Source organism: Mustela nivalis (genome assembly GCF_964662115.1).
Source record: "Mustela nivalis genome assembly, chromosome: 7".
In the NCBI taxonomy this organism is placed as follows: domain Eukaryota; kingdom Metazoa; phylum Chordata; class Mammalia; order Carnivora; family Mustelidae; genus Mustela; species Mustela nivalis.
The window spans coordinates 94,697,743-94,724,877 of NC_139026.1; the positions used below are offsets into that span (position 1 = coordinate 94,697,743).

Consider the following 27,135-nt stretch of genomic DNA (forward strand, 5'->3'; position numbering starts at 1 on the left):
TGAAACCAAGAATCAGACCCTTAATCAACTGCACCAGCCAGGCACCACCAGACAATTTTTAATAAGGGTTCACCATAAGCAAACAGCAAGGCGAGCGAAAAACCCTTCTTATTCCAAAATTCATGCTACATATGTGAGCCATGCCTTAGGAAGTAGAAGATTTTGTTGTGAATACAGATCTGAGAAAGCCAGTGCATCTACAAAGGAAGGAAAGGTAAGTGCTGAGATACACAGATGAACAAAAAACAGTCCCTGAGCTCAAGGTGTCTGTGGTCTGGTGGGGAAGACAAACTCTATCCCACATCACTGACTCTACAAAAATATAACAGAGGCACAAACCATGTGTTAGCCGGGGCTTGGAGAAAGCAGGTGACTCAGCCTACGGCTTCCAGGAAAGGCTTCACAGAAGAGGTCACCCCTAGGCTGGATCTTGGAGGATGAACAGGTGTCTGCCAGTTCTAAGGAGAACTAGGGAAACAGCAGAGAATTCTTTGTAGCCATTATCAGAGGAAATAAAAGCCAAGAATAAAAGAAAGAATAGAGGAAGGGAAGAAGGAAGGGAGAGGAGAAAGTCACTGGCATTCAATAATTCCTCAAAGATTCTGAAAGAGGTGACTTTTCTGACTAGAGAAGTGTCTCCAGAAACTTCTGCCCCACTTCCCTTAATCCATAGAGAGACAGTGCACAGGCAAAGGAGTGATGGACGTTGGGAGAAATTTTTCTCTTCTTCATCCTAATTTCTGATGCTCCTATCCTCCCAGGCTTGCACGTTTGTGGAAAGGGCTGTGGTCCACCATGGCCAATAGGACCATAGTGACTGAGTTCTTCCTCCAAGGCCTGACAGATACCAAAGAGCTTCAGGTGGCAGTTTTTCTGCTCCTGCTGCTTGCCTACCTCGTGACTGTCTCTGGAAACCTGGTTGTCATCAGCCTGACATTGCTGGACACCCGCTTGCAAACCCCGATGTACTTCTTCCTCCGGAATCTGTCCTGCCTGGAAATTTGGTTCCAGACCGTCATCGTGCCCAAGATGTTGCTCAACATTGCCACAGGGACCAAGACCATTAGTTTTGCTGGCTGCATCACTCAGGACTTTTTCCATATCTTCCTGGGGGCTACAGAGTTCCTCCTCCTCACAGCCATGGCCTACGACCGGTACATCGCCATCTGCCAGCCCCTCCGCTACCCCATCCTCATGAGCAACAGAGTCTGCACGCAGCTTATCCTCACCTGCTGGCTGGCAGGGTTCTCCTTCATCATCGTGCCTGTCATCCTGACCAGTCAGCTTCCATTCTGTGACACCCACATCAACCACTTCTTCTGTGACTATACACCTCTCATGGAGGTGGTGTGCAGCGGACCACAGGTGTTAGAGATGGTGGCCTTCACCCTGGCTGTGGTGGCTCTGGTCAGCACTCTGGTGCTGATCACCATATCCTATGTCCAGATCATCCGAACAATCATCAGGATCCCCTCTGTCCAGGAGAGAAAGAAAGCTTTCTCTACCTGTTCCTCCCACATTATTGTGGTCACCATGTGCTATGGCAGCTGCTTCTTTATGTACGTAAAGCCCTCTCCAGGAAAGGGGGTTGATTTCAACAAAGGAGTGTCTCTAATCAATACAATTATTGCCCCCCTCTTGAATCCCTTCATCTATACTCTCAGGAACCAACAAGTTAAGCAAGTAGTGAAAGACCTGATCAGGAAAATGGGTTGGCTCCAAAATAAATGACAGCCCTAACAAGGCTCTTTCCAGGGAAACATGACTCTCCTCAGAGCCCAAATACTACAAAAAGTATTTTCAAGGTTAAGCTTTCATGAATAGTCCTCTTCAAAATCCTTCAAGCTTTTCCAACTTCCACCCATTCCCTCATCCCAAAAGCCACTCGCATATTCTAGGTATTTGTTATGGCAGGACCCCACTTCCAGGTACCAAAATCTGTATTGATTACCTATTGTCAAATAACAAGTTACCCACAAAACTCAGTAGCTTAAAACAACAAATGATCATTATCTCATAGTTTCAGTGGGCCAGAATCTGGCTGATTAGCTGGGTAACTCGGACTTAAGGTGATTCATAAGGTTGTAGACAAGCTGTCAACCAGAGCTGTGGCCTCATCTGAAGGCATGATTGAGGGGGCATGTGCTTCCAAGTTCACTCACTTGGCTGTTGGTGGAACTACCACTATGGGACAAAAACCAATGCTCCTTGTGTGATCAGGGAAGGAGGGAAAGCAAAAGGAGATGTGGAAAATATATTGTAAAATCTTGTCACCTGAGGGGTGACTGTGAAAACCATTGAAACATCAAGTGTCCCATGCTCAGGCTATTGAACACGATGGCCTGGTAGAAACGGGATCCCATGATCCCCAGTGGCATCCCGTGATCCCCAGTAGCAGGGCACAAGTGAGGAGCTAGGAAAGAATGTAATCCCAGTTCCCCCTTTCTGCACCTGGTGACCGCCAATCCAAACTTCCAGTTCCTCCCTTACCCCATGAATGCCTCCCTGCGTGCTGGCATGTAGGAGAGGGTGCAGATCTGCTCTACAGCTTCAGGATATTTGCCATCCCTTGGTACTCCTTTCCTACACTTGCAGGCATCTGTCCTTGCTTTTCTGATAAATAAATAAATAAATAATAAAATAAAAGCTATGTGCAGGATTCAGCTGCTGCTGCTCTCCCTCGCAGTGGCATCCCGGCACGGCTGCTCAGATTGGTGTTTGAGAACTTTATTTCAGTGCAAGATGAAGAACAGTGGGTAGGACTGGGGCATGAGTCTGAACAGGGACCACTTAAAACACAGCAGTATCTAAATGCTCCTCTGTATGGGGAGGCAGCTCTGAAACTCCAGGAAGACAGGCTCTGAAGGAGACATTGAGGGGAAATTTGAGCTGCACACACCGTCCCAGACTCCATCATACTCCAGAAAGACTTGCAGCACTTAGGCCGCACTCACCCTCCTAACCTTTCCCCAAGCCCCTCACTCCCAGCCCATCACATTCACCCCAATGTCAGCCTGCTTTTCCTCTGCTTCCAAGATAGCATGATCCCAAAGATACATGAGGCCCTAAGACAAGCTTGTTGGGGTTTCAACCTGGCCCTCAGGGCTGTTCAGAAATCCATTTCCTCACCTCTGAAATCCCTGACAAATGTCCCTGTGTGATAATATTTCTCTCATATCATTCCTGCCCTTTCCCACTTTTTTCCTTTGGTGAGCTTATCACCTGCTTTTCAGGAAAGGATGAAGTTGTGCAGCCTAAGCTCAGAAATACCCTCTCCTTTCAACTCAGCACACCTCAGGGCCTGCATCCGCTTTCTCATCCTTGCCCCTCTCTCAGAGAAGAAGGGATCCTGGATCTCTATTACCTCAAAAGACATAACACGGGGCATGGGGCATTAAAAAGAATACAAACTCTCAAGCTAAGCAGGCCTGTATTTCTTCTGCTGCTGCTTTCTAGTTAGGCGGCCTTGAACAAGATACTTTGTCTCTCTGAGTCTTGGTTTCCTTTTCTAAAAAATAGTCTGCAATAGAAATCATTTGATGCTCCAGCCCATTTCTTGCTCCCCCAACCCCTTAGAGCTGGTCCTTCACCCCAGAATTGAGTCCCTATTGCCTTTGTATGCCCATTTCCCCCAAGCTGCTTCTCTTGCGGTAATAGGGAGAAACACCTCCTCTGAGAGGCATTGGTTCCCCAAACTAGTGCCAAATCATTCCCATTTATATCTGTGGCACCACCATCCCTTCAATCTTTAGAGCTAGACATCTTGAAGTCATCACTGACTCTTCCCTGTAATCTGTCACCCACCCCTACTGTCTCCTCCCTCAAAAGGGTTCTCGGATTCACTCTCTCCCTGAATTTCAACACTCAGCACACAAGCCACATGTCAAATATGACCAACTATCAGAGACTGCAAGAGATGCTCTCACATTCTTCGCTTCCCTACCACCATTCTCTTTGGTACTACCCTCCCACATGGACTCTGGCTTTGGCCATGTGGCTTGTTTCACACATTGTGACAGAAGCAAACGGAATGCAAGCAGAAATTCAAAAAACCCTGGGAACTCTCTGACTGCCATGTGAACAAGTCTGGGCTATCCTCTAGATGTTAAAAGACCCTAGACCTCCTTGCCACCATTGTCTTTACTATTATTTACTAATAATCACACACACACACATACACACATGCGCGCGGGCATGCACACACACACACACCCTGCCCAGGTGGCCAGCAACCAACTGGCAGTGCATGAATGAGCCCATCAAAAACCAAGAGAAGTACCACTCAACTGAACCCAGCCCAAGTTGCCAACCCACAGAATCATGAACCAAATAAATGTGGTTATTATAAGCCACTAAGTATTTGAGTGGTTTATTATTCAACAAAAATTAACCAGTACACCAAGCAAAAGTAAATATATATGGTAAACACATACTGTTGCCTGGTTAAGGATCCAAGATTAAGAAGTGAGTTCAAGGGACGCCTGGGTGGCTCAGTTGGTTGGACAACTGCCTGCGGCTCAGGTCATGATCTCGGAGTCCTGGGATCGAGTCCCGCATCGGGCTCCCAGCTCCACGGGGAGTCTGCTTCTCTCTTTGCCCTTCTCCTCACTCATGCTCTCTCTCCCTGTCTCTCTCTTAAATAAATAAATAAAATCTTTAAAAAAAAAAAAAGTGAATTCAAGTTGGCTTGGTTAGGTCAGGAAAGAGAACTACATCTCTTCTCATCTCTATAGTTGCAGGCCAGAGAAAGTTACCAAGAAATAGGCCGTAAAGCAAACTGAGGCAAAATTATTTACTTCTCTTTTGGGGCATTCCATGTCCTTCTCCCAGGTAATGTGGCCCCTAAAGTAAGACTCAAATAGGGATGTTACCCCAGTAGACTTTGAAAGTCTTATCCCAAGAAGCCTGATTTGAACATTCTCTGTGTGCAATGAGTTTCCCAGAAAACTCAGAAGCCACCTGGAGCCTCAAGTCCCCACACTCCTGTCAGGAGCATTTCTAGGACACCCTTTTCCAGGATCTCTGTCCCCAGAGAAAAAAAGTCTCATACAAAGGCCATGGTCTACACGAGAGAGACCCAGAGCTCCCCAGGCTATGTGTCTTCTTCTCAGAAGCTGCGGGAAACAGTCAGACAGGAAGACGATGTGCTGATTCACTCACTTCTCAGCCCAGATCAGTCTTAATTGCATGTATCCCTTTCCTTTCTCCAAACCCAGTAAAGACACAATTTATGAGCCAAGTCCAAAGCAGGCAAATGCTCCGCATGCACACATTTTGTTCTCATCTCAAGCCCCAGCACATTGTATCAGTACCTCATAAATGCATTACACCTTCCACATTGAGGTTATCAGGATGTGAAGGTAACTCTTTTGTGAGGCCTCCCACTGAAACAGGAATGCGGAGAGAGTGAAGACCCAGAAAGCCACTTAAAACGTGTACCTGCTGAAGAAACCAGATTCTCAAGGCAGGGAACCAGAGACAATCTGGTAAATGGCTCTCTCTAGTGGGATTTTCTATTTTTACAATGTCACACACACCACAGTTTAGGAAACTCAGAGGATTTAAGTTCTCAAACAATGGAATCACTGTCCCAGGAATGATCTAAACAAACACCTCCCTCCATTAAGGATTTTTGTTGTGTTGTGTTGTGTTGCGTTGTTTGTTTTGTTTTAGAAAATGTCAACTACAGTGGCTGGCACAAAACTGACCAACCCTAACCAATATAACTTAGTCAAACGTTAATTTATGGATTAATTTTTATCACTGCTATGCCCCATATGGGTGTGATGAGGTTATGTAAGGCATTGTGAGCTACTTTTTACTGTTCTTAATGCCTGCTCCTTTTAATAGCTGTTGATTTGGAGGGCATTCTCCCTGTGATGCAGATACTTTTGTGTGTAATTTGGTTAAAACTAATTTAATAAAAATTCATTAAAAGCTGTGTTTATGGAGTTAATAAACTCATCTAGGCATTTTCAGTGCCTTGCTTTAATAACTAAACATTAACAAGTCAGATCTAGGGAAATGTCTGCCCATAGGGAATTTAAAAATTTAAGTGATGCAGTGGTATTAGTAGGATGATTTTTTAAATTGTTGAGTAGTTCTTTCTAGTCTGTAGGGTTATGAATTATGGGGGGTTTTATTTTAAGCCTTAGTTAAATGAATTTTTATTTTAACTTTAATTAAAGAAAATACCAGATCTAGGGAGATCCCTGTCTATGAAAACTTTATTAATTTAAGTATCATGTTGGTGTTAATGGGAAAGATTAATTAAATGGTTGAGTAGGTTTTCTGATCTACCAGGACTAAGAATATAAATATTGTTGGTTTAGAACACTGAAGCCAAGAGTACTCACAGATTAAGGAATTCTGTTTAGATACAATTCCCAATAGCCATCTAAGGACTCTCAATAAAAATTAAAAGACCAAAGTAAAATCCTCAAAGAAAATAGTCGGAATTGAGTACACATCTGCTGTCTGCTCTTGCTGTATAGCTCAAACAGGGAAAACAGTGACATGGAGTTTTTTCTTCCTTTCTAATAACAGGTGCCAAGTCTTTCTATGAGGGGAAGGAGAGGGTGGAGCTCTGTACTGCTCTAACTTTTCATTCTGCTTTAATATGTACACAGTCACCTCTGTGCTTATCCTAGATGAGACAGCACCTTCTAGGGGTCGGAGACTGGAGGAAGGGGGTGAAGGTGGAAGGAAGGAAGGAAGAAAAGGGGAAAATAAAAGAGAAGAAGGGAAGGAAGTGGGGGAAAATAGAAAGAAAGAAGGGAGACAGAAACACTGATCTTGAAAGTGTTATTTACAAATACATTTTCAAGTGTTCAAGGAATGGGTTCTGCAAAATTACTTCCTACTTAGGAATATCCTTCTAAATATAAATTTTTTAAAAACTTTATAGAGACTTAAGATTTTATTTGTAAAGATGTAAAAAAAAATTTTTTGAAACTTCTATTTAGAAGATGATGTGGAGAAAGCAGAACCCTCTTACACTGCTGGAATGCAAGCTGGTGCAGTCAATCTAGAAAACAGTATGGCAGTTCCTCAAGAAGTTAAAAACAGGGGTACCTGGGTGGCTCAGTGGGTTAAAGCCTCTGCCTTCAGCTTGGGTCATGATCCCAGGGTCCTGGGATCGAGCCCCACATTGAGCCCCACATTGAGCCCCGTGGCGTGCTCTCCGCTCAGCGGGAAGCCTGCTTCTCTTCCTCTCTCTCTCTGTCTGCCTCTCTGCCTACTTGTGATCTCTGGCTGTCAAATAAATAAATAAAATCTTTTTTAAAATAAATAAATAAAATAAAAACAGAGCTACCCTATGACCCAACAACTCCACTACTAAGTATTCACCCCCAAGGTACAGATATAATGAAAAGAAAGGGCACATCCACCCCAGTGTTCATAGCAGCAAGGTGCACAATAGCCAAATTGTGGAAGGAGCCAAGATGTCCTTCAATGGATAAAGATGTGTCTCATACATAAAATGGAATATTACTCAGCCATTAGGAAGGATGAATACCCACCATTTGCATCAACATGGATGGAACTAGAGGGGATTATGCTAAGTGAAACCAGTCAAGCAGAGAAAGACAATTATCATATGGTTTCACTCATTTGTGGAACATTGGAGGACCAAAGGGGAAGGGAGGGAAAACTGAATGGGAAGAATTCAGAGAGGGAGACAAACCATGAGAGACTCTTGACTCCAGAAAACAAACTGAGGGTCACAGAAAGGGGGGAGAGGGGTAAGGAATGTAGTACCTGGGTGATGGGTATTAAGAAAGACACATGTGGTGATGAGCACCAGATGTTATACGCAACTAATGAATCATTAAACACTACATCAAAGACTAATGAGATATTATATGTTGGCCAATTGAACATTTAAAAAAAAAAGATGAATATATGGGCAGCTGCTGCCATACGAGTTTTTCAGAGAGGACAACACATCCAAGTGGTGGGGGCTGCTGGTGCTGGCGCTGAAAACCATCCAGGGGCAAATTCACCAGATTCTTGAGTCTAGTGATGATGCTCTTCCATATGTTGAAGAATTAATCTTAAAATTATTAAATTTGCTACACCAAGCTCTGCCCCAAAGTGTTCAAAAAAGTTTCCTTCATCCAGTTATTAAGAGGGCAATAGCAGATGCCCAATTGACAATTGAAAAGAGGAAGTGAAGAAATCCTTTATCTCTCCCAGTAGAAAAAAATCATCCTTTATTAAAGGAAGTCATAGTTTATAAAATTGACCTCTGGGTTTCTGTTTACATAGTAGCAGTATTAGAAGACATTTCTGCAGACATTTTAAAGCTGGTAGGGAATTATGTACAAAATACAGGGCATTATGAAATTACAATGCAAGATATTAAAGAGGTAATGTGTGCTGATAAGGTATTAGTGGACATGTTTCATCAAGAGGTAGATAGAAGATATATTATCTTTAACTGATGAAGAGCCTTCCACCTCAAGAGAGCAAACTTATTATGATTTGGTAAAAGCATTTATGGCAGAAATTCAACAGTACATAAGGGAACTAAATCTAATTATAAAAGTTTTTAGAGAGCCCTTTGTCCCCAATTCAAAATTGTTTTCAGCTAACGTATTATAGTTGTGTAACCATACATTCCATGTGTGGTTAATTTTACATGACTACTCAGGGCGCCTGGGTGGCTCAGTGGGTTAAGCCGCTGCCTTCGGCTCAGGTCATGATCTCAGGGTCCTGGGATCGAGTCCCGCATCCGGCTCTCTGCTCGGCAGGGAGCCTGCTTCCTCCTCTCTCTCTGCCTGCCTCTCTGCCTGCTTGTGATCTCTGTCAAATAAATACATAAAATCTTTAAAAAAAAAAAAATTTTACATGACTACTCAAATTTGAATGTGTGGAGTTCATGATTGCTAATTTGACAAATTTTTTAAGTTGTGGGAATTAATTCATAGTGACTATGATCTCAAAGTTTTTACAACAGGTTCAATAAATTAAACATTAAAATTAAAAAACAAAAAAAAATAGAAGATGAACATATGAATGTGCTCAGACAGACAGGATGGAGAGAGAGAGACGGAAAGTGGGAGAGGAGAGATCTGCAGCAGAGTTTAAGCTGAAAAGCGACAAGACACTCCTGTTTGTCTCTGTTAAAAAGGAATTTTTTTTTAATTTTATTTATTTTTTGGAGAGAGAGAACAAGCCAGAGAGCACAAGCATGGGGAGCGGCAGAGGGAAACAGGAAGCAGAGCCCAACATGGGGCCCAATTCCAGGACCCTGGGATCATGCCATGAACCAAAGGCAGACACTTAACAGATTGAGTCACCAGATGCCCCTGTTAAAAAAGTAATTTTAAAGAGTTTATAATGATGCATTAGAAACATTTTAACAATTGCACCATTCCCAGCTAGTGTTTATGTAAGAGAGTTTTCTATTTACATTGCTAACACTGCAAACACTTTAGCAAAACACTAAGGTAAAAGCCTTGAGTTACACAGATATGATCCAAAATGAGCATCATGAAAAAGAATGTGCATGCTGGCTGTTGTCAGCCAGAAGAAAGTTTCTGTTCCATTCAAGGCAACCACCTGTGAACAACCATATTAACCGATGGTCAGGATGATTTTTTTAAGCAATTTACAACCGAACATGATAGTTTGTTATTGTGTGTTATACTTTGATTACCTTTTATTGTGTTGAACTATTTTTTAGGAAATTGGAGAATTAGAGTCGACATTATCACATATTTTTTCTCATTTAAAATGATGAGAAATAAGTTCCCAAGCAGCACTTTCACCCAGAACATCCGTTTTTCATGAACAGATTATTGATCGTAAAGAGGAAATGATCATGTAAAGATTCAGCTATCTCAACAATAGCATTGGTATCTTGAAGATAATGGAATAATACCTTCAAAATTCTTTTTTAAAAAATAATTAATTAATTAATTACTTAATCACACCTTGACTACTATACCCAGCCAATGCTCAATCAAGCACATTAGAATAAAGAATGTTCAGGTGTGAAAAGTCCCAAAAACTATATTTCTTGTCCATCACCCAACAATACCTGAGGCTACTGGAGAATATACCCCATTCAAACTCAGAAAGAAAAAGACCTTGGATCCGGGAAGCAGGACCTCCAATTCAAAAGAGAGTGAAAGGCATTCCCAGCCATCCCCAGATGGAAGCTGTACATCAGGCTGAGAAAAACAGTCCAGGGGATTCTGTAGACAGTCTCTTCCACATAGCACACCCTGGGTACATCACAGACACCCACAGGCCCGTTACACTCCAGCTGCACAGGACATGTCTACACCCGCTATCTGACCACATCACCCTCCCAGCACAGACACTACACACACGACAGGCTCCATTCCCAGAGCCAGTAACAAAGGGTAATCTTAGACATTCTTTCTCAGGTCCCAAGTTGAAGAAAAGATTGTCTTTCTTGTTACAAATTCCAAACGGCTTCCTGTTGACATCAAGTCAGACGTCCTCTGCCCCTGTGGGGCCAACCTTCCCTCAGGAGCCTCTACTTCACCCCTCGTCCAAGAGGGCCACCTCCTGCCTTCACAGGCCCCCTTGCCACCCAGTTAATCCAGCCCGCCAGCCACACCCCCAGCTACCCGTCCTCTGCCCACGTGGTCAGTCATCCATCCCTTTATGGACTCACCTATTTGGCAATCCATCTGTCCGGCAATCCATCTGTCCACCTGTCTGTTCTGAACTTGTCAGATTAGTTTTCAGATACACAAAGAACCTTACTACAAACCCCTCTCTAGGGAGCTCTCTGCAAATGAGGCAGGAATTTCACCTCGGGAGCAGAGAACCAGTTTCTGTCCTTAGGCCCAGGGGAACTGGGGCACACCTCCGGGCATCACACAAAATCCTCCTGGGATCCCTGCACCCAGAACCTGGGACACTGGTCTCCTGACCCAGCAGAGGCAGCTCTGAGCTGTCAGTACATAAACTGGGCCAGATCCACCGAGAACAAAGAGAAACCTAAGGAAGACGCAGCTCCAACTGGCAGGTGGCAGGTTTACCACTGGAGCAAACTTACCTACAGGCTGGTCTCCAATAGCCGCTAAATACGTTGATTTCGGCTCCCGCCCACCAGAATCGTAGAAGTTGGTATAAAGGACTTAACCTGGTTCGGTAACGAACACCATCCAGAAGGTCTCAACAATACCTTGTCCCCTCAATATTACGTCCTTGAAAATGGCTCCCCACAGTGGGAGGAACCCACATTCAAAGGACAGGGGAGGGGATAAGGAGTCCCCGATTGCGCAGATGCAGCCCTGGGGTCAACCCGAGGTCATATCCTCCCAATGACCTCCTCCTGCACTGCTCGCCTGGGGACCAGCTCTTACAATCTTGCATGCCCCACTCTCCGTCTTCTGCAATACGCCCTGAGCAGGCAGTAAAGGGTTTTCCTGGTGTGACAGTGCCATGTTGGGTGGCTACCTGGATGCATGGGACACAGGTGTCACAGAGCAATATAGGCAAATGCAAGAAAAAAAACAAGATTCACAGAATGACTCCCAAAATAAGGACCACTTTTTTCCACTCAGAGTCCCCTAATCTGAATCACTCACTGATTCATTAAGTCCCTTAGTTGGGAGGTTGGATCATTCAGGGCATCACTTGTGTCCTCATGTGATTTAATAAAGAGAGTCCATCAGCAGACTCATGAACACACACATTCTGTTTGGATAAAAGCACAGGTGCCTCTTTTCAAAGCTGTAATAATGTCCAAGGTCATTCTATTTCAGAGCACAGCTTTTCTCATTAGAGACATTTCAGTGTTCAAGAAAGACATTTTTGGCTGGCTATCATTTAAGGCTTGCTGAGCGAATTTAGTAAGGGCTTCTGTGGGTGCTATACCATCCTCCAAACCAACGCAGGGGGGGACAATGACAGTGCGTACACAATAGGACCAGTGGAAAAGCAAATGTGCCCATCTTGCCTTGAGACAAGGGCAGGTGGCAGCCTTAGAAACTTGGCCCGATAGGGTACTTACCATACATGCTGGCCAGAGACGGCAGCCTTGGGGAGATGGGCAAAAAATAGGTGAAGGGGAGTGGGAGGTACAGGCTTCCGGTTATGGAATGAATAAGTCACAGGGATGAAAGGTACAGCATAAGGGATATAGTCAATAGTATCGTAACAGCAATGTGTGGTGACCGACGGCAGCCATGCTTGTGGAGAGCCCAGCATAACAGAGAGATGTTCAATCACTCTGTTGTACCCCTGAAGCTAATTTAACACTGTGTGTCCACTATACTCCAATGTTTTAAAAAATTGAAATTGAAACTAAGAAATTCTTAGACAAGTAAGAGCTGTAAGGGAGTTTGAGGACTGTCATCTTTAGCTCTCTTGACTGCAGGAGACAGAAAGAGTTGCTCTGCTATAAAAGAGGTGAAATGGAATTGAATGTGTCCTCCGTAACACCTGTCAGAGCATCTCTGCGAAGCTACCAACCCGCGGCTCTTCCAAGCTCTGAAGCAACAGCTTTGAATGAAACAAAGTGCCTTCCTGCACATACCAAACTTCCCAGTGGGGGGAGACACACACTAAACAACCAAACAAACAAAAACACCAAAGATTACAGTTCTGCCTGGGATATGAAATAGGGTGATCGGGGTATGGTGCTGCAATACCTAGGGCAGTTTGGAAAGTCTTTTTAAAGAGATGAAATATGAGCGGAGACATGATAATGAGAAGGCACCTGTGGAAGATGTAGGGCAAAACCTCTCGACAGAGGGAACAGCAAGCATGAAGAACCCGAAGTATGGTTAAGGACAAGGACGAAGGCTAGTGTGGCAGGAGCATAGTGGAAGGGAAACAAGGGCAGGGTATGGTAAAATGTAGGTTTCATTGTTACTTCTCCACTAGGATGAGGGCAACAGATCAGAAGACAATTCCCACTGAAGAGATAGTTTGTTACTCACAGTTCCCAAGAGGAGGGCATGCTGCTTCACACAGGGCCACATGGAGAAGCACCAGGGTAGATCAGCAGGGAGTGAGAGGTCCTGTGGACAAAAGCCTGTACTGTGATTTTCAAGGGAAGGAACAGGCAAGGCATAGGCTAGACAAGTTTCAGTTTACCTAGTTTGGATAATTTCAGCCAGTTCTAGATTTAGGGGCTGTCTCTAGTTGTCTGGCACCGAATCTGGGATGATTAGGTCCCAGGAATATGTGGGCCTAGAGTGTTAGAACCCAATAAAGGCGGTGGCAGATGGTACAGCCTCGGGATTGTTGGTCTGCATATGAGAGGCACATTTCTAGATGAGTCATTGGTTATCTCTAGGAATTAGCTGAAGCTGGGAGGGGCAGTCTAGCCAGGATGAGTAAGGTTCCAGATGTCAAAACATCAGAATAAAAAGACATGCTTAATATGCAGGCACCGAATCATTAGCATCTTATAAATCAAGGGAAGGACTTTGCAGTTTACTCTATCGATTTATTCTATCTAAACAGAAGTTACTGTTGCTGGAGGATTTAAGGGAAAGTAATGGTATCATCAACTTACACTTGGAGAAAATCACACTGGCTGGGTAGAGACAATTTGGAGAACAGGATGGCCCTAGGGAGGGACAGTTTGCTAGACTAAGATTCTAGCCATGGAGATGATGAGATGGTTGGGATTACATTTTGGAGGCAGAACTGACAGAAGTTGCTGAGAAGTTGAATGTGGAGTGTTAAATGAATTAAAGTGGAGGGCTAAATTTTTGATCTGAGCAACTGGGAGGGAACAGCTCCCTTGCTGGGATGAGGAAGCTCAGAAGAACAACAAGAGTTCTACACAGTAAGTTTGAGTTGCTCTGAGACATCAAAAAGGAGATACTCAACTATATATACAAAGAGAAGTCAGAGTCAAAGATATGTGCTTGGGAGTCCCAGAAGTTAAAAAATAAAATGTTTTAAGAAGAAGAGCGAACCAAATACCATTGAGAGATTGAGATAAAGACTGAAAATTAGCCAGTGGATTTGACAAAACAGGATTGTCAGTGGTTTTAGTAAGATTCAGTGGAGTTGTAAGGACAAACACAGAAAACAGGAGATAAGAAATGGAAAAGAGGGTGCCTGGGTGGCTCAGTGGATTAAGCCACTACCTTCATCTCAGGTCATGATCTCAGGGTCCTGGGATCGAGTCCCGCATCAGGCTCTCTGCTCAGCAGGGGGCCTGCTTCCCTTCCTCTCTCTCTGCCTGCCTCTCTGCCTGCTTGTGATCTCTCTCTCTGTCAAATAAATAAATAAAATCTTTAAAAGAAGAAGAAGAAGGAGGAGGAGGAGGAGGAGGAGGAGAAGGAGAAGAAGAAGAAGAATGCTTACTCTCTGTTTAATGGCACCACTAAGAATGTCTGCAGTGACACAAGAGACCTGGAGATTGATGGAAATCCTGTCCTCCCTGCCTGCCTGGGCAACCAGACAAGCAATGTCTTCACTGGAACACTTTCATCTAAAAAGAAAACTAAGAATGGAGATTAATGTGGCTAAATCATTTTCACTATAGTTAACTTCTAGAATTTTCCAGAAGTTTCCACATTTAACTCGAAGCCAAGACTTCATGCAGATGAATGAATGACCCATTGGAGAGTCTAGATATATCAGAGGGAGACCCTCAAATCTAATGCAGTCTGTGAACAAGGAGACCCTAAATGAGTGAGAAGGTAAAAGTTAGAAAGGTGAAGGAACAAGGTGTGAGGAAAGGGAAGAGGACCCAGTTTGGCCAAGAGAAATAAGATCAAGGAGAGATGAGAGGATACAGTAGGCACTGGGGACCCAGACAGAATCACCTGGCCCATGACACTACCTCAGCTCAGAGTCACCTAGGGAAATGCGAAGAGTCAGGGCCTCCTAGATCCCAAAGGGGTGAAGACATAACAGCAGCTGGAGAATATCTACAGCCACCACAGAGGTTGAGACTTCCAAGAGGGGAAGGAAGAGCAGAGCCCAAGTCTGTACCCAGCAGCTCTTCCATCTCTCCCAGGTATGTGCCCCTATACAGTGCTGGGCAGCCTTGGTCCTTCTCTGACAAGGCTAGACCCTACCAAGGGTAGAAAGGGAAGAGGAAAAGAGGGCCTTAGAACCTCTCTCTGTGGGCTGGTAGCCAACACCTGTCCCTGGGCACTGGAGAAAAGAATCCAGCTGAAGTTTCCCAAATCCTTACCATTGCATTTGCAAAGGTGTGATTCGGGGGCCACCATGTTGGCTGGACAGGGAGAAGGAATGAGAAAGGGAAGGGAATGGGGATCTGGACAACTTCTCCCAGATAAAACTTCATATAATACAGCAAGGCAAGTGTGTATATTCTCAGACTATGCAAACTTTTCAATGTGTGATGAGGTGTGTATGGCGAAGAGGTGGAAATGAGGCAGTGGGCATCAAGCATATGCAAGTCTGTGGGATCACAAGTGGTAGGTAAATCAGGTGGGCATGCATAGTCTCCAGACTGTCTATGGTCAATGCCTTATGAAAACTTAAGACATTCTTTCCCAGGTTCCTGTTAATGGTCCCCATCCACAGAGCTGCTCACATCCTCCTTTGCTGCCCTGTTTCCTCCCTAACACATACACACACACACACACACACACACAGACACGCACACACACAAACCCATGTGCAACTCCCGTTATTAATGTTTCAGGCAGAAAAAAAAATGTCTGAAAGAACAAAGATAAGTTGTCTGGCTATGCTCCCCAAGACCTCCCTGACTTCATAAAGGCAGTCCTCCCCCCACTTCCCACATCCTTCCGTGGGTTCCAAAATCCCAGCTCCCTTGCCCCTAAGATATCAGATCTACCCCTAAAGAGCTACTATCCATTCCAGTCCCCTTTTGAGAGCCTCACCTCCTGGACTTAGGGCTCTGTAGGCTAACCAGTAATACAGCCAGACAGCTGCACCTTTGTCCCTTCACCTTCTGTCCATCTAGCCAGATAACACAAGTTATCTGTTGCTCCATCCACAGACCACTTACCTGATTGATTTATCCAGCTGCCTATGTCACCAAGACTTACAGAAAGCGTTGGGGGTGAGAGGTTCTGTTTTCAAATGAGTGTCCGGGAGGGGAGAATGGGAAGTTGTTTGATGGGTATAGAGTTTTAGTTCTGCAGGATGAGAAAGTTCTGGAGATTCCTTGCATAGCAATGTGAATATACTTAATATACTTTCTTTTGCTTCTTTTTTTATCATTTTATTTTATTTCTTTTCAGTGTGCGATGTGAATGTACTTAACACTACTAAACCATACACTAACAAGTGGTTAAAATGGTAAATTTTATGTTATGTGTTTTTACCACAGTTAAAAATAATTTTTTTTTAAAAAAAGGCATCTGGGTGGCTCAGTCAGTTAAGCATCTGCTTTGGCTAAAGTCATGATCTCAGGGTCCTGGGATTGAGCCCCTGCTCAGCGGGGAGTCTGCTTCTCTCTCTCTCTCTCTCTACCTGTGACCCTCCCTTGCTTATTTTCTCCACCCCCCTCTCTCTCTGGTAAATAAATAAAAATCTTAAAAAAAAAAAAAAAAAGAGAGAGAGAGAGAGCCTCAGCCCCTCTCTATGACCCAAAAAGGCTCTCTGTCCTTCTCTTTTTCCCTCTATGGGAGAATTTAAAGAAAATAAGAGTGGCCTCAGGGCCAGTATCTCTCTGAAGATTGTCCCAACTGTGTCAGGATGTACTGGAGATAAGAGAAGTTAAGAGGGAAATTATCACAGGCAGACGGCAAACGGGAGATGGAGCTGGGGATAGAGCAGGGAAGAGAGAGGATAAATTAAGGAAGGAGAAACTTATCTCTCTCCCTTCACAGATGATATTTTGGGGTGAAATGTAATTAGAGGACTGAACTAAAGAGATGCTCATGGTGTGGCAAAGATGAGGTGATGGGGGCGCGTGGGTTGCTCAGTGGGTTAAAGCCTCTGCCTTCAGCTCAAGTCATGATCCCAGGGTCCTGGGATCGAGCCCCATATTGGGCTCTCTGCTCAGCAGAGAGCCTGCTTCCCTTCCTCTCTCTCTGCCTACTTGTGATCTCTGTCTTTCAAATAAATAAATAAAATCTTTAAAAAAAAAAAAAAGATGAGCTGATGATGGTGCGAGAGACTTGATGAGGACAGACAGGATGAAGAAGAATCCCAGCTTTACTCAGGGAAGGAAGGCTGGCATGGCCACTTGCGTTCAGTTAAAAGAAATCCAAAAGTACATATTACATGTCAAGACATGTATGGACAAAAAGATGTCCATACCTTTAGCCAATTACCACTCTTAGAAAATTTTCCTAGGGGAATAAGTTAACAGAAACAAAATGAGACAATACACAAAGATATTGTTTCCATCATTATCTAAAAGAAAAAATACACCCATTAGAAGAATTTAAGTGCAAGAGTATATGAAGTGTTGGTTAAATGGTGGTGGAGAAATTCAACAGACTGCTAAAGAACTTTGAAATAAGATCATTCAGAAGGGCACCTGGGTGGCTCAGTTGGTTAAGCGTCTGCCTTCCACTCAGGTCATGATCCCAGGGTGCTGGGATAGAGTCCTGCTTCGGGCTCCCTGCTCAGCAGGGAGTCTACTTCTCTCTCTGTCCCCCACTCGTGCTTTCTCTCTCACACACACATACAAAAGTAAATAAATAAAATCTTTAAAAAAAAAAAAAAGATCACAGAGCAAAATGCTTCAAGCAAACATTAAAAAGGAAATGGAAAAGGGCACCTGACAGACTCAGCCAGAAGAGCACACAACTCCTGATCTCGGGGTCGTTAGCTCAAGCCCTACATTGGGCATAAGGATTACTTAAATAAATAAAAACCTTTTTTAAAAAAAGGAAAGGAAAAAGACAAAATTGTATATCCACTATGATTACAGGCATGTAAAATAGGTTTGCGGTGAGATAAAGACTTGAGGTTAATATACAAGAAAGAGAAGAAATTAACTCAGGTGCGAAAATCATAGACGACTTTACTCCAAATATTTCTTAAGTATTTTAATTGCAAAAATAACATTTTTTTAATTTGAAAATAACAAGATTTCTTCCATACATTATTATTAGTGGTGTGAGCCTCTGAAGGGTTGACTCAGAAATTACTTCTGTCCAAACCCACTAGATGGAGTTTATCTCCCAGAAGTGTAGGGTAAGGCTGTCGGCCTTGCTGGAGATACTGTGGGCATGATGGTTGAAACCTCAGGCTTCAAGTTAGTATTCTGGTTCTGCCAGGTTCTGTCGGCAATTTAAATTCTCAGAACTCTGGTTCCTTCTCTGCAATGATGAGATAACAACTAGTACTAGAGCTGTTATGAAGGCCCCTCAGATAGGGCACAATGCCCAGCATACAGTAATCTCTAAGTGTAGGCTGTAGAGTAAATGACATAGGCAAAAAAAAAAAAAAAATACAGTAAGCAGACAAACTGGCCGTGAGAGGAAGATTGGGTCTATGAGCAATATGCAGAAAGCATGAGACTCTCCTGCCTAACATTTGAGATGTCCGGGCTAATCTCGTGTGTGGGGTGAACATGGGTGATAAGGCCCTGCAAATGCTGGGAACCCAGACTTCTACAAGACTTGAGCCCAGTGTCCTGTCTGTCTCACTGGCTGCCTAACTTGAGGCAGATCACTTCATCTTTCTGTTCATCAGTTCCCCCATCTTTGTAAGTAGGATTCATTCATTTATCTAATAAATATCCAGCAGAGCGCTTGGCATGTGCAAGATCTCCTGTTGGTTATCCAGCAATTAAACTTCCTTTATGACAGTAGATAGATGATTAAAAGCACAGACTCTGGTTATTAGGTGGGGCTGGGTTCAAACCCCAACATCCTCTATTACTAGATGAGTGACTTCGAGAAAGGTATTAATGCTGTTTGGGCTTCCATTTGCTCATCTGTAAAATGGAGAAACTTTCTATGTCATAGTGTGATTGTGAAGATCCAGTGATTTCGAGAATGTTAAGCCCTCTGGCATGGCGCCTGGCAAGGACCAGGCACTTGGAAAGCACCCACAGCTGTTAAAACAGGTAGCCCCCTATTACTTCCCCAACTGTCCCGCAGGACCTTACAGTGGAGACTGCAATAGAAAGGGCTGGGACCCAGACACAACTAATGACTCACAAGAACACAGAGGAAGGTGTTATCTTCAAATGGGGGAAGAGCTATCTGGAGCAAGAGGGGGTGACACATTCTGTAAAACGCTAAAAATTTAGCCAAGACAAATATAATGAAAGACCCATCCTACAAGCAGAGGAGGCCAAAGATCATGCAGCTAGCGCCAAAGATGGTCAGCTCCCCATCACTGCAGATGTGCCCACAGACACTGCCCAGCATCCCATGAAGATGTTGATAAGCCTGGAGCCATGCTAAAAAATATAACATTTAGGGCGCCTGGGTGGCTCAGTGGGTTAAGCCGCTGCCTTCGGCTCAGGTCATGATCTCAGGGTCCTGGGATCAAGTCCCGCATCGGGCTCTCTGCTCAGCAGGGAGCCTGCTTCTCCCTCTCTCTCTGCCTGCCTCTCCATCTATTTGTGATTTCTCTCTGTCAAATAAATAAATAAAATCTTTTTTAAAAAAAATAAATAAATAAATAATAAAAAATATAACATTTATTGACACATAGAATACCAAAATGCCACAGGTAATCATTTCTGACCTTGAGGTGCAGAGAAGCTGCCTTAGGGGAGGTGGAATTTGAGTTGAGCTTGACGGATGAGCAGGATTTTAACAGAATGCCTAGAAACATTCTCTGCAGGGGCACACTCTGTGTAAAAGCTTGGGAGACCAGCTAGCATGCTAAAACAGAGTAGCTGGTGTAGCTCAACACAGAGTAGCTCAACACAGAGACCCAGATAAGAGGAAGCCAAATAGAGTGTGGCCTATCCCTGGCCCCCTCCCTTCACAGGACACAGGCTGAAACCCAGTGATCTGTGACAGGAGGCCTGATAGAATCCCAAGGCATGATACAATTAGGCAATATTATCACAATCCCGTCATTGCATGGCATTCTAAATCCACAGCCTACCACGGTGATTATCACATACTAGCTTAGGACAGTCCCTGGCTGAACCCACGATACAGGTGCTACATTGTCTCTTTCAGGCTGGGGGTTCAGCCCAGGAAAAACAAAGGGGCTTAGGACATAGCACTGCTCCATCTCCACTCCAAAGAAAGACCCAAAGTACAGGGGTCTCTCTGCCTGGGAATTAGGCCCTTCACCAGGGCTCAGAGCATTGGGAACAGTGGGAAATGCAGCAAATTTGGAGCCAAGAAACCTTGGTTCAAGTCCCAGTCCTGCAACTCCCTTGGTATTACTTCAGCAAATTATTTACCCCCTCCAAGACAAAATGGAATCCTCCATAAAGTAGAGACCCTAATTCTCTCCGTTGATTCCAAAGGGACTGTATGAGAAGTGCTTTACTTAATTACAGACATGCTGCTTTTTTCTGTATAAATATCTCTTCCTTGGTTGTGCCGTAGGTTCTGGCCTGAAGTTATGGCTGAGGAAAATCAGACTCTGCCTGAATTTCTCCTTCTAGGATTCTCTGATCTCCGGGCCCTGCAGGGCCCCCTGTTCTGGGTGGTGCTTCTGTTCTACCTCGTCACCTTGCTGGGTAACTCTATGATCATCCTCCTCACACAGGTCAGCCCGGCCCTGCACTCCCCCATGTACTTCTTCCTGCGTCACCTCTCAGTGCTGGAGCTCCTGTACACCACGGACATCGTGCCCCGGACCCTGGCTGACCTGGCCTCCCAACAGCCCCGGGCCATCTCCTTCCAGAGCTGTGTAGCCCAGATGTATGTCTTCATTGTCCTGGGCATTTCAGAGTGCTGCCTGCTCACAGCCATGGCCTATGACCGCTATGCCGCCATCTGCCGGCCCCTGCACTATTCCACCCTCATGAGCTGGAGGGCGTGCATGGCTATGGTGGCTGTCTCCTGGCTCATGGGCGTCATCACAGCCACCACCCACTCATCCCTCATCTTCACTCTCCCTTTCCCCAGCCGCCCCATCATCCCACACTTCCTCTGTGACATCCTGCCAGTACTGAGGCTGGCGAGTGCTGGAAAGCACAGGAGTGAAATCTCTGTGGTGACAGCCACTGTGGTCTTCATCATGGTCCCCTTCTCTCTGATCGTCGCCTCTTATGCCCGCATCCTGGGGGTCATCCTGGCAATGGCCTCTACCCAGAGCCGCCGCAAGGTCTTCTCCACCTGCTCCTCCCATCTGCTCGTAGTCTGCCTCTTCTTTGGAACAGCCAGCATCACCTACATCCGGCCCCGGGCAGGCTCTTCTGTCACCATGAACCGCATCCTCAGCCTCTTCTACACAGTCATCACGCCCATGCTCAACCCTATCATCTATACCCTTCGGAACAAGGAGGTGGCAGGCGCCCTGCACCACATGGCCAAGAGGCAGGTCTCCTCACTCTGAAGGGACCCGGGGATGTCTGCTCACTCACCAACTCCTCCTTCTCCTTCAGGTGCTGGATTTAAACCCCAGCTGAACAGAAACCATGCAGGCCCTCCAAGAAATAAGGCTCCCTGGCAGAAATTGTTGGAATTAAAAACAGATAGATCTGTATCTTACCTCCTGTCCCACACCCCAGGCTCACTATTAGAGCATGGGTGATTAGGACAAGATAGAATGGAAGGAAATGCTGCTCACAAGGAAGAACATTTATGGAGAAGAGTATCTTCTAGATTGCTCTGGATCCCTGAGCAAGGTGATTGCTGTGTCTATACCAGTGGTGAGAAGTCTGTGTCAGTTATGAAGACAAATGTCTATAAAACTGACACTAACTCAGTTGCCTACCGAGTGCCCATGAAGAAGTTTGCCTGGCTCTTTGATCTAGTTTTCTCCCAGAAACACACTATAGTTTTATGCTCTGGGGCCTTTTAGAAGAGAGAGAGCTATTCTCCCTTGGAATATTCCACATAAATATTTAAATATTCTTCCCTGTCTTTCTCCACCCTTGATTTCTGACATCATCCATAACGGGTGATAGGATGTCCAGCCTGACAAGAGGATCTCCCTGGACTCCTTGTTTCCCTCCCAGTGTGCACCATCAGCTTGATCCCATACCTCCTTCACCAGCATCTCAGACTGGGTGAAGGTCTCAGGCCATCTTGGAGAGGACCTAGAGAGTAAACATTTAACGTTCATTTTGGTCACCTAGCATTTGACCCTCTTTTGACATCTGGAGAATTCTCCTCTTGAGAAGTCCGCTGGGCAGAGAAACCCTCTGTGCAGCTGAGAACTCTTCCCAGCCCTCCTAGGGTTCCTAGTTCCTTGTTCCACTTAGTTCCCCCAATAAAGGTACCCATGCCTGACTTAGTAGCTGGTGCCCACAAGAGGCAAGGAGCAGCACTTTTTTCCTGGAGGACAGCAAAGAAAGCTGCAACAGCAAGTTTCTGGCATAGAAGCGGCATCTGGTCCCTGGTGGCAGCCCCAAGTAGCACTTTTTGTCAGCTGACCAGGTCATGTCTGGAAGTTACTCCTAGAAGCTTAGCCTCTAGCATGGTCCTCATCCCTCTATATTTTGTTAATCAATTATTCTGTTTTTTTCATCCAGGCAGCTTCTGTCTTTGTCAAGAATTTTGAGTGATGCATTAAAAAAAATATTTTTTGACTGATGCAATCACTTAGAAGGCTGGAGGCATCAGAGGGAAAACCTTAATCCTGGTGTACTGTACGAGGAATAAAATGGTCTGGACCCTGTTTAGAAAGACCATTTAAAAAAGAAAAAAAAAAAACATCTAAAGGGAACTTGGGGTCAGAGAACAACCTCAGACAAAGAGTCAGAGTCAAGGAGCCCACAGCTCTATGGCATTCCTGATATTCAGAAAATACGTTGCTCTCTGGGGACTCCTGATCTGGGGGTGCTCATGGAGAGACTGGAGTGGAGAGAAAACAAACCAGCAGAAACATAATATAATGAAAATAATTATAAGATGTATAAACATGCATTGAAAGGTTAATGATTGATAATTGTTTGAGGGTGTTTCTGGAACTCTTGCTGGAAGAAGTCACTCAGTGCAATACTTTCCAACCTTCCTCACACCATGGCACACATAGAAAGTGCTAATATTTGAGTGACACACCAGAATAAACTGAATGTAACCAAGGGCATCTAGATAGGACTTGATGGAAAAAAATTCATTGTACTCTCTTTTCACTATATAATTATAAGGAAATATATATAGTTATACAGAAGTTTTTAAATACTTGTTTTGCATAAAACTTTCAAATAAAATATTCATATTTTTATAAGAAACTTGAGCTTGGTTCTGTAAACATAATTTTTATACTAGATTTTGTGCTTTAAAATGAATAAATGCCTCCTGATCAAGATCTTTAATCAGATCTTGATCTGATTAGTTGAGGAAAATCAGAGGGGGAGACAAACCATGAGAGACTGTGGACTCTGAGAGACAAACTGAGGGTTTTGGAGGGGTGGGGTGGGGGGTTGGGTGAGCCTGGTGGTAGGTTTTGTGAAGGGCAAGTATTGCACGGAGCACTGGGTGTGGTGCAAAAACAATGAATACTGTTACGCTGAAAAGAAATTTTAAAAAATTTAAATTAAATTAAATTAAAAAACAATGAATTTTGGAACACTGAAAAAAAATAAATTAAATTAAATTAAAAATAATCATAATAACTGATGGTCACCATCAAAGAAAACTACTCACAGAAGTGGGTGATCAAAACTGGATAACCGTTTCAAAGTCACTCAAAATTTTGCAATAATTGGAATTACATGCAAGGACATATTTATGTTTACTAGCTCTTCCTTTTCTTGTACTGACAAATGATAATTTTGAAAGTTTTTGTAATAATGAAAAAGGATTTCATATCCAATTGTACTTTCTCGTGTCAAGTATTTCAACAGAGCGCCATTGGAGCTCTACTGTACAGAATGCACAAGCACTGTTAGAGAAGCTTCCATGAGGCCAGCTTAAATACCACAGTGGGGCCACTATGGATAGCTGACCTCTCAGAAGGTCCCCGAGACTCCCCACCCTCCAACCCATGAGGGCGACACCTTGGGCTGCACTCTGTATTCCTTGAGCACATGAAAGCCCAACTCCTTGACAGCTCCATAGGCCCCTGGTCCAGGAGGCAGCAGGGCCTTCAGGCGCTGGCTGCTGAAGTAAACATGAAGATCGCAGAGCCCATGCTGGGTGGCCGTCAGCCTACTGAGGCCAAGCAATGGCTATGGCTCATTTTTCTCAGCAACTGCAGGAACCTCAGCATGCATTCCCAAACCCCACTCCTTTTGGGCTTCCCCCTGAGGAGTCCCAGGCAAGGCTGTTCATAGCCAGATCCAACCAGCTGAGGAGCTCTGTCTGTTCCAAGACCCCACGCATGCAGAAACTAAGCACTTAGAGGATAATTCTCTTACAGAACACTTCCCAGGGACCACTAACAAGAGACCCAGGGACCACTAACAAGTTTCTTAATCAGGGCATCCAATAGCAAACAACAGATTCTGCTCTGATCATCTTAAGCAGAGAAAAATTAATCAAAGAAGACTCAGCCATGCAGAAAGCATGGGGTCCTCAGCTACATGTTAGGGATGAAACTCAACAGCCTACAAGGGCACTCCAGCATCCACACTCCTGACACCAGCACTCAGTTCACCCAGCTCTGCCCAGTGCATACTGATGACCCTCAGGACTGGACATCAGAGCTCTGCCACAGCTGCCCCCAAAAGCCAGATGACTTCTCCACACACTCTCCAGACCATAAATCCCGCATCCCCCTGTCCCATTGCTCAGCTCCAAACCAATGTATGACTTACCAGCAGAACCCCAGTCACAAGCCAGTGCCCCAGCTACAAAGGCAGCTGGGAATGCAAGTTTCCTGGCTACTACTTTAGAGAGAAGGGACTTATAAGACAGGAAACTTCCCAGACATTAGAGGGGTATTGAAAAGATGCTAGAAAGACCAAAAAAAAAAAAAAAAAAAGACAAATGTCTACCATTTACAAATTCCACTGCTGCAACTGAAATCCAGACCATTCTAGCAAACTCGCCATTGAAAAGAAGGGGAAAATACAGTGCAGTGAGCTGGTAGAAGTTTGAGGCATAAAGGAAGTGATTAGGACCTAAACAGGAAGCACAGAAAGGTAGTGGAGGCAGAATGAATGGTAATAATAACAGCTAATACTGTGTGTGAGTACATACAGGACTCATATAGTAACGTGATCACAACCTCTTGACTCCTAATCGTCTCATTTAATTCCCATACAAAACCTATGTGATAGGCAAAGGGATAGATACCAATTTTGTGGGACCTAAAGCTTATATAATTTGAGATGGCCCTATTAAATAAAATAAAACAAAAATATTAAAATAAAATTAGGGGGACACCTGGGTGGCTCAGTCAGTTAAGCATCTGCCTTCGGCTCAGGTCACAATCCCAGAGTCCTAGAATCGAGTCCCACACCATGCTCCTCACTCAGGGGGGAGCCTGCTTCTCCCTCTGCCTGCTGCTCCCCTTGCTTGTGCTCTATCTCTCGACAAATAAATAAATAAATCTTTAAAAAAAAATCAGGTACAAATCTTTATTTAGAATGAAAAAAGAATTTATAAAAATTAGAAATTGTTTTGAACGGGTCAATGCCACAAATGTCATATCCAGAAAAGTAGTATGTTTTGGTTCATTAACTACCTGATCACCTTTATAATTCTTTTCTTCCTACATTGTTCTGCTGTGTACTCTTTCATTGCCTTCATATTCATATGACACTGATTTTGTAATGCACTTTCTACAGAGGGATTAGAAAGATGATTTGTCTTTCCCCTAGCATGGTTGACTAAAATTTGTTGTTCTTTTATTGACAGTTTAGGAAAACTTTTTCAACTTCACAGTTCATTATTGGTACTTTTATGTACATTTTCATGATTGTTGTCAAATTTGGCCAAAACATTATCAAGTTTCTTTTATCTACTAGCTATAAAATTTCACAACATTCCAAGATTTTTCTTGGGCAATGAATTATCTTATCTTTGAGCGGATTTGATTCGTTAGCCAGTTTAGGTTCTCATTATAGTCACATATTAAGTATTATGTTTTCTTCTTTGAGGTCAGTATTTGATATCAAATCAGCAAGAAACCTGAAATTATTTCCAATGCATTCGTACCGTTCACTCTGCTTCATTAATTGGGTGGTATTTGAGTCACCATGGCTGCATAACAAACCACCCCAAATCTAGTGGCATAAAGCAACAGTCAGGGATGCCTGGGTGGCACAGTCTGTTAGGTGTCTGCCTTCGGCTCCAGTCATGGTCCCAGGGTCCTGGAATTGAGTCCAATGTCGGTCTCCTTGCTCAGTGGGGAGCCTGATTCTCCCACTGCCTGCCACTCCCTCTGCTTGTGCTCACTCTCTCGCTCTCTTTCTCAAATAACTAAATAAATAAATACATCTTTATTTAAAAAAAAAAAAAGCAACAGTCATTTCGTCATTCTTGTAATTTCTGCACATTAGGAATTTAGACAGGGCACAACCCAGATGGTTTGTCTCTGCTCCACAATGTCTGTGTCATCTGCTGAGGGACTCAAGAGCTGGAAGTAACTTGAAGGGCAGGGAGCAGAATCACCCAACAGTTTCTTCATTCACATGTCAGCTGCTTTCATTCACTGGGTTTGTCGACCAGAATATCTACACATGTGTGGCTTGGGTTTCTTACAGCAGAGCAGCTGGATTCCAAGAGTGAGTATCCCAAGAGGAGACATCCAGAGAACAAGCATTCAAAGAGCCACTGCAGAAGTTGTGAGGCTCCTTCTGACCTAACCCTGGAAGTCACGCAGCATCATTTCCACCAGTTTCCACTATTCACAAGTGGGTGACGAAGGCCAGCCCAGATTCGAGGGTAGGGAGAATGAGACCACCTCTTAATCTAGGGGAGTGCCAAGGTCACCCTGCAGGAGTGCATGTGGGATAGGAGATATTGCTGCAGTAATATTTGGGAAATACTATCTGTCAGAGATAATCTAGTATTCCAAAAGCTTATGTTTCGTGCAAAATCTACCCCTTCCTCTTGATGAATTACAGCTTTTAATAAAGTTTGAAATTTTCAGTAATTCATTTCTCAAAATAAGGATAGTTTCCATTGATTTTGTCATTTATCTTCATTGCTTTTGTGTCATATTTCATTATTTTCATCTAGATTT

The 27,135-nt window shown here is 44.1% G+C and overlaps 2 protein-coding genes across 2 annotated transcripts; both read left to right on the forward strand.

Moving 5' to 3' along the window:
- Positions 1-795: 795 nt before the first annotated feature.
- On the forward strand, positions 796-20,447 carry LOC309870329 (olfactory receptor 2AP1-like; the record flags this gene model as incomplete). The annotated part of the gene is made up of 2 exons (XM_082742473.1): positions 796-1,407; positions 20,436-20,447. The coding sequence occupies 2 exons, from the start codon at positions 796-798 to the stop codon at positions 20,445-20,447; spliced, it is 624 nt and encodes a 207-aa protein (XP_082598599.1).
- A 4-nt stretch (positions 20,448-20,451) lies between these two features.
- Positions 20,452-21,390, forward strand: OR10P1 (olfactory receptor family 10 subfamily P member 1; the record flags this gene model as incomplete). Its single annotated transcript, XM_082742474.1, has 1 exon — positions 20,452-21,390. One exon carries the CDS (start codon positions 20,452-20,454, stop codon positions 21,388-21,390), a length of 939 nt encoding a protein of 312 aa, XP_082598600.1.
- Between the last annotated feature and the right edge of the window lie 5,745 nt (positions 21,391-27,135).